Source organism: Scyliorhinus torazame, chromosome 14 (genome assembly GCF_047496885.1).
Source record: "Scyliorhinus torazame isolate Kashiwa2021f chromosome 14, sScyTor2.1, whole genome shotgun sequence".
Taxonomy (NCBI): domain Eukaryota; kingdom Metazoa; phylum Chordata; class Chondrichthyes; order Carcharhiniformes; family Scyliorhinidae; genus Scyliorhinus; species Scyliorhinus torazame.
In genome coordinates, this window is record NC_092720.1 from 108,820,766 (window position 1) to 108,837,899 (window position 17,134).

Here is a 17,134-nt window from a genome sequence, read left to right on the forward strand (position 1 = left end):
CCATGCTCTAAATCCCCCATCTATTCTCTCCGGGACAAACCTATGATTATTTCTTATAGGGGACCGCACCGAGGCTCCCGTCATTCCCCTATGCTGTCTCCACTGCCCCCAAATTTTCAGTGTTGCCACCACCACTGGACTTGTGGTGTATTTCTTCGGGGAGAACGGCAACGGCGCCGTCGCCAGTGCTTGTAGGCTGGTTCCTTTACAGGACGCCATCTCCAATCTCTTCCACGCCGCTCCCTCCCCTTCTCTCATCCACTTTCACACCATTGAGATATTGGCGGCCCAATAGTACTCACTTAAGCTCGGTAGTGCCAGTCCCCCCCTATCCCTGCTACGCTGCAAAAACCCCCTCCTCACTCTCGGGGTCTTCCCAGCCCACACAAAACTCATGACACTTTTCTCGATTTTCTTGAAAAAAGCCTTCGTGACCATCACCGGGAGGCACTGAAACACAAAAAGGAATCTCAGGAGGACTACCATTTTGACCGCCTGCACGCTACCCACCAGTGACAGGGGCACCATGTCCCATCTCTTAAAATCCTCCTCCATCTGTTCCACCAATCGTGTTAGATTTAGCCTATGTAAGGTTCCCCAACCCCTGGCTATCTGAATCCCTAAGTACCGGAAATCTCTTGTTACCTTCCTCAGCGGTAAATCATCTATTCCCCTGCTCTGCTCCCCCGGATGCACCACAAACAACTCACTCTTCCCCATATTCAATTTGTACCCCGAGAATTCCCCAAACTCCCTGAGTGTCTGCATTATCTCAGGCATCCCCTCCACTGGGTCCGCAACATACAGCAATAAATCATCTGCATACAAGGATACCCGGTGTTCTTCTCCTCCCCTGAGTACTCCCCTCCACTTCCTGGAGCCCCTCAATGCTATGGCCAGGGGCTCAATTGCCAATGCAAACAGTAACGGAGACAGGGGACACCCCTGCCTCGTCCCTCTATAAAGACGGAAGTAGTCAGACCTCTGCCTGTTCGTGATCACACTTGCCACCGGGACCCAATAGCAGCTGTACCCATCCGATAAACCCTTCTCCAAAACCAAATCTCCTCAACACTTCCCACAGGTAGTCCCACTCCACTCTGTCGAATGCTTTCTCGGCGCCCATCGCCACCACTATCTCCGCCTCCCCCTCTGGTGGGAGCATCATCATCACCCCTAGCAGCCTCCGTATGTTCGTGTTCAGCTGTCTCCCCTTAACGAACCCAGTTTGATCCTCGTGGACCACCCCCGGGACACAATCCTCTATCCTCGTCGCCATCACCTTGGCCAGGAGCTTAGCATCTACGTTCAAAAGGGAAATGGGCCTGTAGGACCCACACTGCAGCGGGTCTTTTTCCTTCTTCAAAAGTAACGATATCGTCGCCTCCGACATAGTCGGGGGCAGCTTCCCCCTTTCCCTGGCCTCATTAAAGGTTCTCGTCAAATGCGGGGCCAGCAGGTCCATATATTTCCTATAAAATTCCACCGGGAACCCATCCGGTCCCGGGGCCTTCCCCGCCTGCATACTCCCATTCCCCTTTATCACCTCCTCCACCTCAATCTGTGCTCCCAGTCCCGTCCTCTCCTGCTCCTCCACCTTCGGGAATTCCAGCTGATCCAGGAAATGCATCATTCCCTCCTTCCCTTCCGGGGGCTGAGCCTTATACGACCTCTCATAGAATGCCTTGAACACCCCGTTCACTCTCTCCGCTCCCCGTTCCATCTCTCCCTCCTCATCTCTCACCCCACCTATCTCCCTCGCTGCTCCCCTCTTCATCAATTGTTTGGCCAGTAGCCGGCTCGCCTTCTCTCCATACTCATACTGTACACCCTGTGCCCTCCTCCACTGTGCCTCTGCCTTACCTGTGGTCAGCAGGTCAAATTCCACATGTAACCTTTGTCTTTCCCTGTACAGTCCCTCCTCCGGTGCCTCTGCATATTGCCTGTCCACCCTCAGAAGTTCTCTCAACAATCGCTCCCTTTCTTTACTCTCTTGCTTCCCTTTATGTGCCCTTATGGATATCAGTTCCCCTCTGACCACCGCCTTCAACGCCTCCCAGACCACTCCCACCTGAACCTCTCCGTTGTCATTAAGCTCCAAGTGCCTTTCGATACACCCCCTCACCCTTAGACATACCCCCTCATCCTCCAATAAGCCCATATCCATTCTCCAGAGTGAGTGCTGTTCTTTTTCCTCTCCTACCTCCAGATCTACCCAATGTGGAGCGTGGTCCGAGATGGCTATGGCCGTATACTCCGTCCCTGTCACCTTCGGGATCAGTGCCCTTCCCAGGACAAAAAAGTCTATCCGTGAATATACCTTGTGAACATGGGAGAAAAATGAGAACTCTTTACTCCTAGGCCTAATAAATCTCCAGGGGTCTACTCCTCCCATCTGCTCCATGAAGTCCTTAAGCACCTTGGCCGCTGCCGGCCTCCTCCCGGTCCTGGACCTCGACCGGTCCAGCCCTGGATCAAGCACCGTATTGAAGTCTCCCCCCATTACCAACTTTCCCGCCTCCAGGTCCGGGATACGCCCCAACATACGCCTCATGAAGTTTGCATCATCCCAGTTCGGGGCATATACGTTCACCAGAACCACCGCCTCCCCTTGCAATCTGCCACTCACCATCACGTATCTACCCCCACTGTCCGCCGCTATGGTCTTTGCCTCAAACAGTACCCGTTTCCCCACTAAAATAGCCACCCCCCTATGCTTCGCATCTAAACCTGAATGAAACACCTCTCCCACCCATCCTTTACGTAGTCTAACCTGGGCTGTCCGTTTCAGGTCCGTCTCCTGCAGCATAACCACATCTGCCTTTAATTTCTTTAGGTGTGCGAGTACCCGTGTCCTTTTAATCGGCCCATTCAGCCCTCTCACGTTCCACGTGATCAACACGGTTGGGGGCTCTTTACCGCCCCCCCCCCCCCCCCCCTTGTCGACTAGCCATCCCCTTTTTTAACCCAGATCCTTACCCGGTTCCCACGTACCCGTATATCCCACCGACGGTGCCCTCCCGTCTCGACCACCCCGCCCCATAACAGCTCCCCCTTAGCAGCAGCAACCCAGTTAACTCCCTCCCCGCGCCCCCCCCCCCCGCTAGATCCCCCTCTAGCGTAATTACACCCCCCATGTTTCTCCCAGAATTCAGCGAACTCTGGCTGACCTCGGCTTCCCCGTTTGCCCTTGGCCCCTCACTGTGCGAGGCCCCCTCCTTCCTGCGTCCCTGTTCCCGCCATAATTACCATAGCGCGGGAGCAACTCCCGCGTTTCCCACTCCGCCCCGCCCCTAATGGCGCAGCTCCCTTCTCCTTCCCCTTTCCTTCCCACTGGCGCCCACAGTTCCTCATACTCTCCTCCCCCCCCCCCCCAACGAGGGGAAGAGAGAAAAGTTACAGGATTGTCTTCACCACCAGGCCCTGTATTTCATCTTCATTTTCAGCAGCCTTTGCCTTCACAACCCGAAGCTCCAGCTCCTGGGTCCTCTGCGCCTCCTTTAGCCCTTCAATCGCCTGTAGCATCGGGGCTAACACCTCCTTCTTCAGCTCTTCCACACAGCGCCGCAGGAACTCTTGTTGCTCCGGGCCCCATACCAAACGGCCACCTTCCGACGCCACCTTGCTTCGAGCTTCCCTTCCTTGCCGCTGCTCCAAAGGATCCACTGCATCCGGCCGCTATCCTCTCCTTTTTCCATATATATCCGGGGGGATTCCCTTCTGTTTCACTGCACAGTGATTTTGGCCGTTAAAAATTGCCGTTGGGGCTCCTAATAAGAGCCCAAAAGTCCGTTCCAACGGGAGGTGCCGAAACGTGCGACTCAGCTGGTCATCGTTGCACCCGGAAGCCTTGTCTTATACATGTTTAACATAACCTCCTTGCTTTTGGATTCCATGCCTTTGTTAATAAAGCGCAGGATGCTGTATACATTACTAACTGCTTCCTATTATTCCTTTATCCCTCTCAGTGTAACCTAGTTTCTTCTTAAATGCAGCAATTCTATTCACAACCACTCCAGATTTCCCATTCTCACTGTTCTCTGGGCATAGAATCATAGAATCCCTACAGTGCAGAAGAAGGCCATTCGGCCCATCGAGTCTGCACCGACCCTCTGAAAGAGCATCCTACCTAGGTCCACTCCCTTGCCCTATCCCCATAACCCCACCTAACCTGCACATCTTTGGACACCAAAGGGCAATTTTAGCATGGAGCAGTGAGACAAATTACCTTTGTACAAAACTGCCTACCCCATTCCACTGCATTATAATTTAAAAGAATGAAGGCGTGTCCCAACACTGGCAGTGAAAACAAAAATATTGTTGCTGAATATTAACAAATTTGCCTTGGTCATCATTGCATCAATTGTTTTTGTATTTTCAGATGTGTATGTTTGTTAATATTGTTACTGTGGCCATCTAAAATGGCCACCCGCAAAGAATGATGGGAATTGTGGTCAGGTTTGGGACACAGACAAGCTACAGCTTGCGTATTTGCAAACAACAGCTCAGACGTATGCAGGAACTCACACCTGCTAAAGACCACTCAAAGATCTTCCCGGGACAATGGGCTCCAAATAGAAACTAACAATAAGTGACAGACTCAGGGGCGCCTGTTTGCCTTATTTGGGAGGGCCTACGTGCCTTGGACATTAACGGCCATGGCCGACAAAGACCCGCCCAGCCATCAAGATACCCACCCCTAATTGGACAGGATCGATTAGGGTGATCAAAACCCTAGCAATCCATTGGACCCCCACCTGGAACCGCCGAAAAGCGCACAAAAGATTGGAGGATAGGAAGAACTGCGCAACCAGCATTCAGTCTCTTTTGGACCGGCTCCACCACCAACTGCAGCACAGCTACCAACACCAGCCAAGTTCAAGGACCCGCGACATCTACCGGAAGACAACCACTCAGCCCAGCCGACCTCCAGCCGCCACACATGAGGAAACGGATAAGGCCTTATCTACCCTGCACCGAACCCGTCATTTGGAAGTTAAGTAAAGGTCATTCAAACTGATAGCTATACTCTAATGTATGGGAACGTGCGACTTCTTAAGTATAGAACTAATCTTATGTTCAATAAATAAACTGTGATTGAACTGAATACTTGTGTGATCATTTGTCTAATACACAGGGTCTGCTCACACTGTGGTTATTATTAGTAAAAGAGACAGAAGTCAACATTACTTTTTATTATTATTTTGTAAAATTTAGAGCACCCAATTCATTTTTTCCAATTAAGGGGCAATTTAACATGGCCAATCCACCTACTCTGCACATCTTTCGGTTGTGGGGGCGAAACCCAAGCAAACAAGGGGAGAATGTGCAAACTCCACACGGACAGTGACCCAGAGCCGGGATCGCACCTGGGACCTTGGCGCCGTGATGCAGCAGTGCAGCAGTTTGCACTGAGTGCTGAATTTGGTGCTTTTTGAGTGCGATAGTGAGAGTTTGGTGACCGAGGGAGTATAAGGCTTCATTTTTATCTAAAGTTTAGTCTTTCTTTCATTTAGTTAATTAACTTAAAAGTTGCTGTTTGGTTTAGAAGAAGGTGAATTTTCAATAAGCTTTAAACAGGCTTCTACTTGTAGGCACTTGCAGCTGGAGCTTGTTAATTAGTTAATTGGATTAGGCCAGTTTTCAGAGGCTAGATTCACAGTATAAAAGTGATCCCCTACAGTGCAGACTTTGTTTGCACTGAGTGCTGAATTTGGTGCATTTGAGTGCGATAGTGAGAGTTTGGTGACCGAGGGAGTTAGGTGCTCCTTTCATTTTGTTTCCGACATTTCCGCAAAGAGTGCAAAGAGAGCCAGGAGTTTACAGAAAGTGTGGCTGACTGGGAGCAGGGTCGGAGGGTGGAGATCTAGTTATTCCACAGGGCAGCTATATTCTGTCAGGTAAGAGGGGATGGAGGCTAGGCCAGTTACATGCTCCTCCTGTAGGATGTGGGTGGTGAGGGATACCACCGGTGTCGCTCTGACTATACCTGCGGGAAGTGCACCCAACTTCAGCTCCTCAAAGACCGTGTTAGGGAACTGGAGCTGAAGCTGGATGAACTTCGGATCATCCGGGAGGCAGAGGGGGTGATTGAGAAGAGTTACAAGGAGGTAACCACACCCAAGGTACAGGACAAGAATAGTTGGGTTACAGTCAGGGGGAAAAAAACAAAGAGGCAGAAAGTGCAGGGATCCCTCGTGGCCGTTCCCCTTCAAAACAAGTATACCGTTTTGGATGCTGTTGGGGGGGATGACCTACCGGGGGAAGGCCCTAGCGGCCAGGTCTCTGGCACGGAGTCTGGCTCTGGGGCTCAGAAGGGAAGGGGGGAGAATAGAAAAGCAATAGTTGTAGGAGATTCAATGGTTAGGGGAATAGATAGGAGATTCTGTGGTCGCGAGCGAGACTCCCGGAAGGTATGTTGCCTCCCGGGTGCCAGGGCCAGGGATGTCTCGGATCGTGTCTTCAGGATCCTTAAGGGGGAGGGTTAGCAGCCAGAAGTCGTGGTGCACATTGGTACCAACGACATAGGTAGGAAAAGGGGTGTGGAGGTAATAAACAAGTTTAGGGAGTTAGGCTGGAAGTTAAAAGCCAGGACAGACAGAGTTGTCATCTCTGGTTTGTTGCCGGTGCCACGTGATAGCGAGGCTAGGAATAGGGAGAGAGTGCAGTTGAACACGTGGCTGCAGGAATGGTGTAGGAGGGAGGGCTTCAGGTATTTGGATAATTGGAGCGCATTCTGGGGAAGGTGGGACCTGTACAAGCAGGATGGGTTGCATCTGAACCAGAGGGGCACCAATATCCTGGGAGGGAGGTTTTCTAGTACTCTTCGGGCGGGTTTAAACTAATTTGGCAGGGGAATGGGAACCGGATTTGTAGTCCAGCAACTAAGGTAGCCGATATTCAGGACGCCAAAGCGTGTAATGAGGCAGTGGGGAAGGGAACACTGACAAAGGAGAGTTCTTGCAGGCACGGAGATGGGTTGAAGTGTGTATACTTCAACGCAAGAAGCATCAGGAATAAGGTGGGTGAACTTAAGGCATGGATCGGTACTTGGGACTACGATGTGGTGGCCATCACGGAAACTTGGATAGAAGAGGGGCAGAAATGGTTGTTGGGAGGTCCCTGGTTATAGATGTTTCAATAAGATTAGGGAGGGTGGTAAAAGAGGTGGGGGGTGGCATTATTAATTAGAGATAGTATAACAGCTGCAGAAAGGCAGTTCGAGGAGTATCACCCTATTGAGGTAGTATGGGTTGAAGTCAGAAATAGGAAAGGAGCAGTCACCTTGTTAGGAGTTTTCTATAGGCCCCCCAATAGTAGCAGAGATGTGGAGGAACAGATTGGGAAACAGATTTTGGAAAGGTGCAGAAGTCATAGGGTAGTAGTCATGGGCGACTTTAACTTCCCAAATATTGAGTGGAAACTCTTCAGATCAAATAGTTTGGATGGGGTGGTGTTTGTGCAGTGTGTCCAGGAAGCTTTTCTAACACAGTATGTAGATTGTCCGACCAGAGGAGGGGCAATATTGGATTTAGTACTGGGTAATGAGCCAGGGCAAGTGATAGATTTGTTAGTGGGGGAGCATTTTGGAGATAGTGACCACAATTCTGTGACTTTCACTTTAGTAATGGAGAGGGATAGGTACGTGCAACAGGGCAAGGTTTACAATTGGGGGAAGGGTAAATACGATGTTGTCAGACAAGAATTGAAGTGCATAAGTTGGGAACATAGGCTGGCAGGGAAGGACACAAGTGAAATGTGGAACTTGTTCAAGGAACAGGTGCTACGTGTCCTTGATATGCATGTCCCTGTCAGGCAGGGACGAGATGGTCGAGTGAGGGAACCATGGTTGACAAGAGAGGTTGAATGTCTTGTTAAGAGGAAAAAGGTGACTTATGTAAGGCTGAGGAAACAAGGTTCAGACAGGGCATTGGAGGGATACAAGATAGCCAGGAGGGAACTGAAGAAAGGGATTAGGAGAGCTAAGAGAGGGCATGAACAATCTTTGGCGGGTAGGATCAAGGAAAACCCCAAGGCCTTTTACACATATGTGAGAAATATGAGAATGACTAGAGCGAGGGTAGGTCCGATCAAGGACAGTAGCGGGAGATTGTGTATTGAGTCTGAAGAGATAGGAGAGGTCTTGAACGAGTACTTTTCTTCTGTATTCACAAATGAGAGGGGCGATATTGTTGGAGAGGACAGTGTGAAACAGATTGGTAAGCTCGAGGAAATACTTGTTAGGAAGGAAGATGTGTTGGGCATTTTGAAAAACTTGAGGATAGACAAGTCCCCCGGGCCTGACGGGATATATCCAAGGATTCTATGGGAAGCAAGAGATGAAATTGCAGAGCCGTTGGCAATGATCTTTTCGTCCTCACTGTCAACAGGGATGGTACCAGGGGATTGGAGAGTGGCGAATGTCGTGCCCCTGTTCAAAAAAGGGACTAGGGATAACCCTGGGAATTACAGGCCAGTTAGTCTTACTTCAGTGGTAGGCAAAGTAATGGAAAGGGTACTGAAGGATAGGATTTCTGAGCATCTGGAAAGACACTGCTTGATTAGGGATAGTCAGCACGGATTTGTGAGGGGTAGGTCTTGCCTTACAAATCTTATTGAATTCTTTGAGGAGGTGACCAAGCATGTGGATGAAGGTAAAGCAGTGGATGTAGTGTACATGGATTTTAGTAAGGCATTTGATAAAGTTCCCCATGGTAGGCTTATGCAGAAAGTAAGGAGGCATGGGATAGTGGGAAATTTGGCCAGTTGGATAACGAACTGGCTAACCGATAGAAGTCAGAGAGTGGTGGTGGATGGCAAATATTCAGCCTAGATCCCAGTTACCAGTGGCGTACCGCAGGGATCAGTTCTGGGTCCTCTGCTGTTTGTGATTTTCATTAATGACTTGGATGAGGGAGTTGAAGGGTGGGTCAGTAAATTTGCAGACGATACGAAGATTGGTGGAGTTGTGGATAGTAAGGAGGGCTGTTTTCGGCTGCAAAGAGACATAGATAGGATGCAGAGCTGGGCTGAGAAGTGGCAGATGGAGTTTAACCCTGAAAAGTGTGAGGTTGTCCATTTTGGAAGGACAAATATGAATGCGGAATACAGGGTTAACGGTAGAGTTCTTGGCAATGTGGAGGAGCAGAGAGATCTTGGGGTCTATGTTCATACATCTTTGAAAGTTGCCACTCAAGTGGATAGAGCTGTGAAGAAGGCCTCTGGTGTGCTCGCGTTCATTAACAGAGGGATTGAATTTAAGAGCCGTGAGGTGATGATGCAGCTGTACAAAACTTTGGTAAGGCCACATTTGGAGTACTGTGTACAGTTTTGGTCGCCTCATTTTAGGAAGGATGTGGAAGCTTTGGAAAAGGTGCAAAGAAGATTTACCAGGATGTTGCCTGGAATGGAGAGTAGGTCTTACGAGGAAAGGTTGAGGGTGCTAGGCCTTTTCTCATTAGAACGGAGAAGGATGAGGGGCGACTTGATAGAGGTTTATAAGATGATCAGGGGAATAGATAGAGTAGACAGTCAGAGACTTTTTCCCCGGGTGGAACAAACCATTACAAGGGGACATAAATTTAAGGTGAAAGGTGGAAGATATAGGAGGGATATCAGAGGTAGGTTCTTTACCCAGAGAGTAGTGGGGGCATGGAATGCACTGCCTGTGGAAGTAGTTGAGTCGGAAACATTAGGGACCTTCAAGCAGCTATTGGATAGGTATATGGATTACAGTAAAATGATAGTGTAGATTTATTTGTTCTCAAGGGCAGCACGGTATCATTGTGGATAGCACAATTGCTTCACAGCTCCAGGGTCCCAGGTTAGATTCCGGCTTGGGTCACTGTCTGTGCGGAGTCTGCACGTCCTCCCCGTGTCTGCGTGGGTTTCCTCCGGGTGCTCCGGTTTCTTCCCACAGTCCAAAGATGTGCGGGTTAGGTGAATTGGCCAATGATAAATTGCCCTTAATGTCCAAATTGCCCTTGGTGTTGGGTGGAAGTGTTGAGTTTGGGTAGGGTGCTCTTTCCAAGAGCCGGTGCAGACTCAAAGGGCCGAATGGCCTCCTTCTGCACTGTAAATTCAATGTTAATCTATGATTAATCTAGGACAAAGGTTCGGCACAACATCGTGGGCCGAAGGGCCTGTTCTGTGCTGTATTTTTCTATGTTCTATGTACCCACTGTGCCACCGTGCTGCCCTGTTACTTTTTTATTATTGAAGAGTTCACATGGACTTTCTTGGAAATCGGAAGATATTGGGCGGAATATTCTGCCCTCTCTATGTGGCATGTCTGGAAGTGGGGAGGGTGGCGGATGAGCATTCCACTGCCTTCTCTGGACCATTAATGCTGCCACTAATACTAACCCAGCGGCAGGTGGGCCATTGGTCACGTGGGGAGTTTGTCACATAAACCAGTGCGGGCTGCTTGTCATCTTCTGTGGTCGGGGAGGGGTGGGGGTGGTTGGATCCCTCCTTCGAAGGAAGTTGGTACCTCATCAAGGAACCTAGCATCAGGATGGGGAGGGGGCACTGAGAGCAACCCCTTGCCCTTGCTGTCGTCATGATCCCGATTAGTCGAAACACCTCCCGACTTCAGTGACCCGTGGCTTGGGTCACTCTGCAATCCTAGGCCTCTAGTGACTGTTGTTCCGCAGTCACTACCTGCCCAGTAACACTGCTGAGCAAAAGAGCAGTTGATCTCTGATTCCAGCTAGCTCTCGGTATGTGGGACCTCCACCCCTGGGATCCTGGAGAAGGACCAGCCAGAAGCCTCTCAATTGTCTGATTGGAAAAGACTGGTTGAACCACAAACTAAAGAAGTCAATGTGGGTTTCTCTCCAGCCTGCAGCTGAGACCCCCGTAACCTCCACAAGATCCACTGATTCATAACAATGAATGCAATGCATGTTTTAATCTGTTAAGACGTTATTATATTCTTACAGAAAGTTGACTTGATGTAAAGGAGGAATTCTATGGAATAGCATCTTATTAATTTCCATGTCCAATACCAGCACTATTTTATTCAAAATAAACTATTTTTGATAAGTTTGGCATGCATTAGCATGGAGGGTATGAGGGGCCATTGGAGATGGGTAGGGGGCATGGTCTGGCATGGGTAAGATCTTCTGATGTCATCTTTCAAAATGTTCCCATATCTAAACTATGGTTCACGACTCCTCTGAGGGGCCAAGAATCACAAGTCCTTGAGAAGCTGACCTGATCCCTTGAAAATTGCGGGAGGCTAAGAGATGCCTGTGGTAGTATGCATTAGGGGTCATGTGGGACTGTGAAGCCATGATGTCATTGGCTGACAGATCCCGGGTCCTGGTTGGACGTTGACCTCTAGCTCTGCCCTGAAGGCGGAGTATAAGTACCTGGAGTCCTCCCCCGCAGGCAGTCTACTACCGAACTGCGGGGGAAACAGTCACGCTTAATAAAGCCTCATCGACTTCACTCTATTCGTCTCTCGGAGTCTTTGTGCGCTACAATTTATTAAGCGTGACTAAAAAGGACTATGGAGCTCAGGATCATCCCGGAATGCCTGAGGATCAGCCCCCACGCAGTGAACGCGGCAGCAGCTTTCAAGCACTGGCAGACTTGTTTCGAGGCCTACCTCAGAACGGCCACCGGCCGGGTCACAGAAGACCAAAAACTACAGGTTCTGCACTCGAGGTTAAGCACGGAGATTTTCTCTTTCATCGAAGACGCAGAGGATTTCCAGACGGCGTTCGCAGCACTAAAAAGTCCCGGAGAATCGATAGATGAATTCTACGCCGCGCTACTAATTTTGGGACGAGCCTGCAGCTGCCCGTCGGTGAACGCAAATGAACACACGGACATGTTAATGCGCGATGCTTTTGTGGCAGGTATGAATTCCTCCCAAATCCGCCAAAGACTTCTAGAAAAAGAGTCGCCAGGACTCTGAGGCACGGGCCCTAGCAGCCTCCCTAGACGTGGCCGCGCGAAATACCCGCGCCTACGGCCCCGACCGTGCAGCAGCCCATTGGGCTCCGTACGTACCCGTCGCGACAAACCCACACGCCCCCGGACACCCCACAGGCTTGCGCGGTCCAAACGCCAAGTCGCACCGGGGGCGCCCGCTGCTATTTCTGCGGCCAGGCGAAACACCCCCGGCAGCGCTGCCCGGCCCGCGCAGCGATCTGCAAGAGCTGCGGGAAAAAGGGCCATTTCGCGGTTGTGTGCCGGTCCCGCGAGGTCGCCGCAGTCCCGGGAGAACAGGGAGCCCTGCACGCCGTTTACGCTCCCCAACCCCCCCCCCGCGTCCCATGTACGACCCGCAGGCGCAGCCACTCTGGGTCCCGACCACCGCGGTCCCGGGAGAACAGGGAGCCCTGCACGCCGCTTACGCTCCCCAACCCCCCCCCCGCGTCCCATGTATGACCCGCCGGCGCTACCACTTTGGGTCCCGACCACCGCTGTCCCCAGAGATGAGGGAGCCCCGCACGTTCCTAATGCTCCCCAACCCCCCCAGCGCCCCAAGTGCGACCCGCAGGCGCAGCCATTTTGGGTCCCGGCCACCACGAGTGGAGGAAGGGCGCTGCCATCTTGGACCACCCCAGACCTGTACGAGGCATTGGGGGTGGCCATTTTGTCCATCCCCGCCGTCATCTTGTGACCCCCCAGCCATGTGCGATGCATGGGGGCAGCCATTTTGTTCAACCCCGACGCCATCTTGGACGGCAACAACGGACCCCAGTGTCGTCGGCTCCACGGGTTTCGAAGAAGACGCTCAACTACTACAACCACGTCTCGCTTCAATAACGCTGGACCAAGCTCGGCCCCGGACACTCCAGACGACGACGACAACGGTGCTGATAAACGGGCACGAGACACCATGCCTAGTCGACTCCGGGAGCACGGAGAGCTTTATCCACCCCAACACGGTAAGACGCTGTTCTTTGACCACCCACCCCAACGCACAGGATCCCTAGCTGCAGGATCCCACTCCGTACAGATCAAAGGCTTCTGCATAGTTACCCTAATGGTGCAGGGGAGGGAGTTCAAAAACTACAGGCTCTACGTCCTTCCCCAACTCTGCGCCCCCACATTACTGGGATTAGACTTCCAGTGCAATCTACAGAGCCTTAACTTCAAATTCGGCGGCCCAATACCCCCACTCACTATCTGCGGCCTCGCAACCCTCAAGGTGCAACCCCCGTCCTTGTTTGCGAACCTCACCCCGGATTGCAAACCCGTCGCCACTAGGAGCAGACGGTACAGCGCCCAGGACCGGACCTTCATTCGGTCCGAAGTCCAGCGGCTACTAAAGGAAGGCATAATCCAGGCCAGCAATAGTCCCTGGAGAGCACAGGTGGTAGTAGTAAAGACAGGGGAGAAGCAAAGGATGGTCATAGACTATAGCCAGACCATCAACAGGTGCACACAACTAGACACGTACCCTCTCCCCCGCATATCCGACATGGTCAATTGGATTGCCCAATATAAAGTCTTCTCCACCGTGGACCTCAAGTCCGCCTACCATCAGCTCCCCATCCGGCCAAGTGACCGAAAGTACACAGCCTTCGAGGCAGGCGGGCGATTATACCATTTCCTAAGGGTCCCATTTGGCGTCACATACGGGGTCTCGGTCTTCCAACGAGAGATGGACCGAATGGTTGATCAACACGGGTTGCGGGCCACGTTCCCGTATCTCGACAATGTAACCATCTGCGGCCACGATCAGCAGGACCACGGCGCCAACCTCCAAAAATTCCTCCAGACCGCTAAAGCCTTGAACCTCACGTACAACGAGGACAAGTGCATTTTTAGCACCAACCGGCTAGCCATCCTGGGCTACGTAGTGCGCAATGGGATAATAGGCCCCGACCCCGAACGTATGCGCGCCCTCATGGAATTTCCCCTCCCGCACTGCTCAAAAGCCCTGAAACGCTGCCTGGGTTTTTTTTCATACTACGCCCAGTGGGTCCTCCAGTACGCAGACAAGGCCCGCCCCCTAATACAGACCACGACCTTCCCGCTGTCGACAAAGGCTTGCCAGGCCTTCAGCCGCATCAAAGCGGATATCGCAAAGGCCACGATGCGCGCCATCGACGAGTCCCTCCCCTTCTAGGTCGAGAGCGACGCCTCCGAAGTAGCTCTAGCGGCCACCCTTAACCAAGCGGGCAGACCCGTGGCCTTTTTCTCCCGAACCTTCCACGCTTCAGAAATCCGCCACTCCTCAGTGTAAAAGGAAGCCCAAGCCATAGTGGAAGCTGTGCGACATTGGAGGCATTACCTGGCCGGCAGGAGATTCACTCTCCTCACGGACCAACGGTCGGTAGCCTTCATGTTCGATAATGCACAGCGGGGCAAAATCAAAAACGACAAGATCTTAAGGTGGAGGATCGAGCTCTCCACCTTCAACTACGAGATCTTGTATCGTCCCGGAAAGCTGAACGAGCCGTCCGATGCCCTATCCCGCGGCACATGTGCCAACGCACAAATTAACCGCCTCCAAACCCTCCACGAGGACCTCTGCCACCCGGGGGTCACTCGGTTTTTCCACTTTATCAAGTCCCGCAACCTCCCATACTCCTTAGAGGAGGTCCGTACAGTCACAAGGAACTGCCACATCTGCGCAGAGTGCAAACCGCATTTTTTCAGGCCGGATCGTGCGCACCTGATTAAGGCTTCCCGCCCCTTTGAACGCCTTAGTCTGGATTTCAAAGGACCCCTCCCCTCCACCGACCGCAACATATACTTCCTTAATGTGGTGGACGAGTACTCCCGCTTCCCATTCGCCATCCCCTGTTCTGACATGACCGCGGCCACAGTCATTAAAGCCCTGAACACCATATTCACACTGTTCAGTTGCCCCGCATACGTCCACAGCGACAGGGGGTCCTCCTTCATGAGTGACGAGCTGCGCCAGTTCCTGCTCAGCAACGGGATAGCCTCGAGCAGGACGACCAGCTACAACCCCCGGGGGAACGGGCAAGTAGAGAGGGAGAACGGCACGGTCTGGAAGACCGTCCTACTGGCCCTACGGTCCAGGGACCTCCCAGTTTCACGGTGGCAGGAGGTCCTTCCGGACGCCCTCCACTCCATCCGGTCACTACTGTGTACTAGCACTAACCAAACGCCCCATGAGCGCCTCCTTGTCTCCTCCTCTGGAACGTCGCTGCCGACCTGGCTGGCGGCCCCAGGACCCATCTTGCTCCAAAAGCACGTGCGGGCGCACAAGTCGGACCCGTTGGTCGAAAGGGTTCACCTCCTTCACGCGAACCCGCAGTACGCTTACGTGGAGTACCCCGACGGCCGACAGGACACGGTCTCTCTGCGAGATCTGGCGCCCGCCGGCAACACACACACCCCCCCGACACCAATCACCCAACCCCTCCCCTCCCTGCCACCGCCGCACCCCGCGACCGCCCCCTTCCCAGGAGGATCAGTCCTCCTCCCAGGCCCGACCAGGAATGAAGCCCAAGCTGAAACCGTAAGGCTCCCGGAGAAGACAACACCGAAACAAGCACCACCACCACCACCGGGGCCGAGGCGATCGACACGGATGACCAGACCGCCCGACCGACTCGTGGCGTCGATCTAACAGTACAATGTGGACTTTTAACGAGAACATTTTGTCTTTTCCTGACGATTACTGTAAATAGTTTGAAACAAAAAAAACCTTGTACATACTGTTATAACATGTGAAAGTTTTCCTCCCAGGACCAGCCTTGTAAACCCTTACCACCATGCGAAGCATCACCCCGCCGGGTTCATTTTTAACAAGGGGTGAATGTGGTAGTATGCATTAGGGGTCATGTGGGACTGTGAAGCCATGATGTCATTGGCTGACAGATCCCGGGTCCTGGTTGGACGTTGACCTCTAGCTCCGCCCTGAAGGTGGAGTATAAGTACCTGGAGTCCTCCCCCGCAGGCAGTCTACTACCGAACTGCGGGGGAAACAGTCACGCTTAATAAAGCCTCATCGACTTCACTCTATTCGTCTCTCGGAGTCTTTGTGCGTTACAATGCCAACCTCTGCAATGGAGTTGGCCAGTTTGAGAACATGGGTGCGGGCTCGCTGACTCTGCTAAAATCCAGTCCATAGTCGCAAATGTTCATTCATCTATAAAGAATAAAAACATTGTGCATTCAACACATACCTCTCACTCTACATGCATAATAAGGCTTGGCTGAGAGCCCAGACTTCCATTTGTTTGTTGTAACTGGTGCAGAGAAGGGATAACATTACTTGCTTGACAAGTAGTGCCTTATTCTTTGGTCCATTTTCTCAAAGGTTTAATGTTTATTTACACAAGGTAAAGAGGTATCAAGTGCTAATAGTTTCTGCTACTGGTACTTTAGAGATCTGGCTGATTGGCACTATTAGGGTTATTGCACCAGCATTTGTAAAGAAGGATACGAATGGCTGCTTTTTAAGCTTTTCTACACATGATGCTGTTATTTAAAAACATTTATTCACCCGTTTAAAAAAGGCCCTCGAGATAAAGATGGGGAGACACTGAGAGACGAACAGAAATCTGGGGAAAACCGTCATTTTCACTGTCTGTACCCTCCCCGCCAGTGGCAGCGGGAGTATGTCCCATCTCCTAAAGTCCTCCTTCATTTGTTCCACGAGCCGGGATAGGTTTAACTTGTGCAGTGTCTCCCATTCCCGAGCCACCTGGATTCCCAGATATCGAAAGCTCCTTCCTACCATTCTAAACGGCAGCTCTCCCAGTCTCCTCTCCTGCCCCCTCGCCTGGATCACGAACATCACGCTTTTTCCAATATTCAATTTATACCCCGAAAACCAGCCAAAATACCCTAAGATCCGCATAATCTCCCCCATCCCCTCTAACGGGTCCGAAATGTACAGGAGCAGGTCATCCGCGTAAAGCAAGACCCAGTGCTCCACCACGCCCCGGACCAGCCCTTTCCAGTTCCTGGAAGCTCTTAACACCACAGCCAATGGCTCTATGGCCAGAGCAAACAAGAGCGGGGAGAGGGGACACCCTTGCCTTGTCCCGCGGTGCAGTTTAAAGTAGCCCAACATCAGCCAATTCGTACGCACACTTGCTACTGGTGCCTGATACAGCAACCGCACCCAATTAATGATGCCCTGACCAAACATGAACCTTCCTAACACCTCCCACAAATAATTCCACTC

General features: G+C 51.8%; 1 protein-coding gene across 2 annotated transcripts in view; it reads left to right on the forward strand.

Moving 5' to 3' along the window:
* The window catches only part of LOC140389952 (hepatic and glial cell adhesion molecule-like), a 92,708-nt gene that overhangs the window by 42,128 nt on the left and 33,446 nt on the right, over window positions 1-17,134 (forward strand). Inside the window, exon 5 of one of the 2 annotated variants that reach the window (XM_072474645.1) lies at window positions 4,382-5,107. The exons of the other annotated variant lie outside the window; for it this stretch is intronic. Coding sequence (XP_072330746.1) covers window positions 4,382-4,398 — 17 coding nt within the window. The 3' untranslated portion in view covers window positions 4,399-5,107. Of the gene's footprint in view, window positions 1-4,381; window positions 5,108-17,134 lie in introns of those variants that run through there. 2 annotated transcript variants of the gene reach the window in all.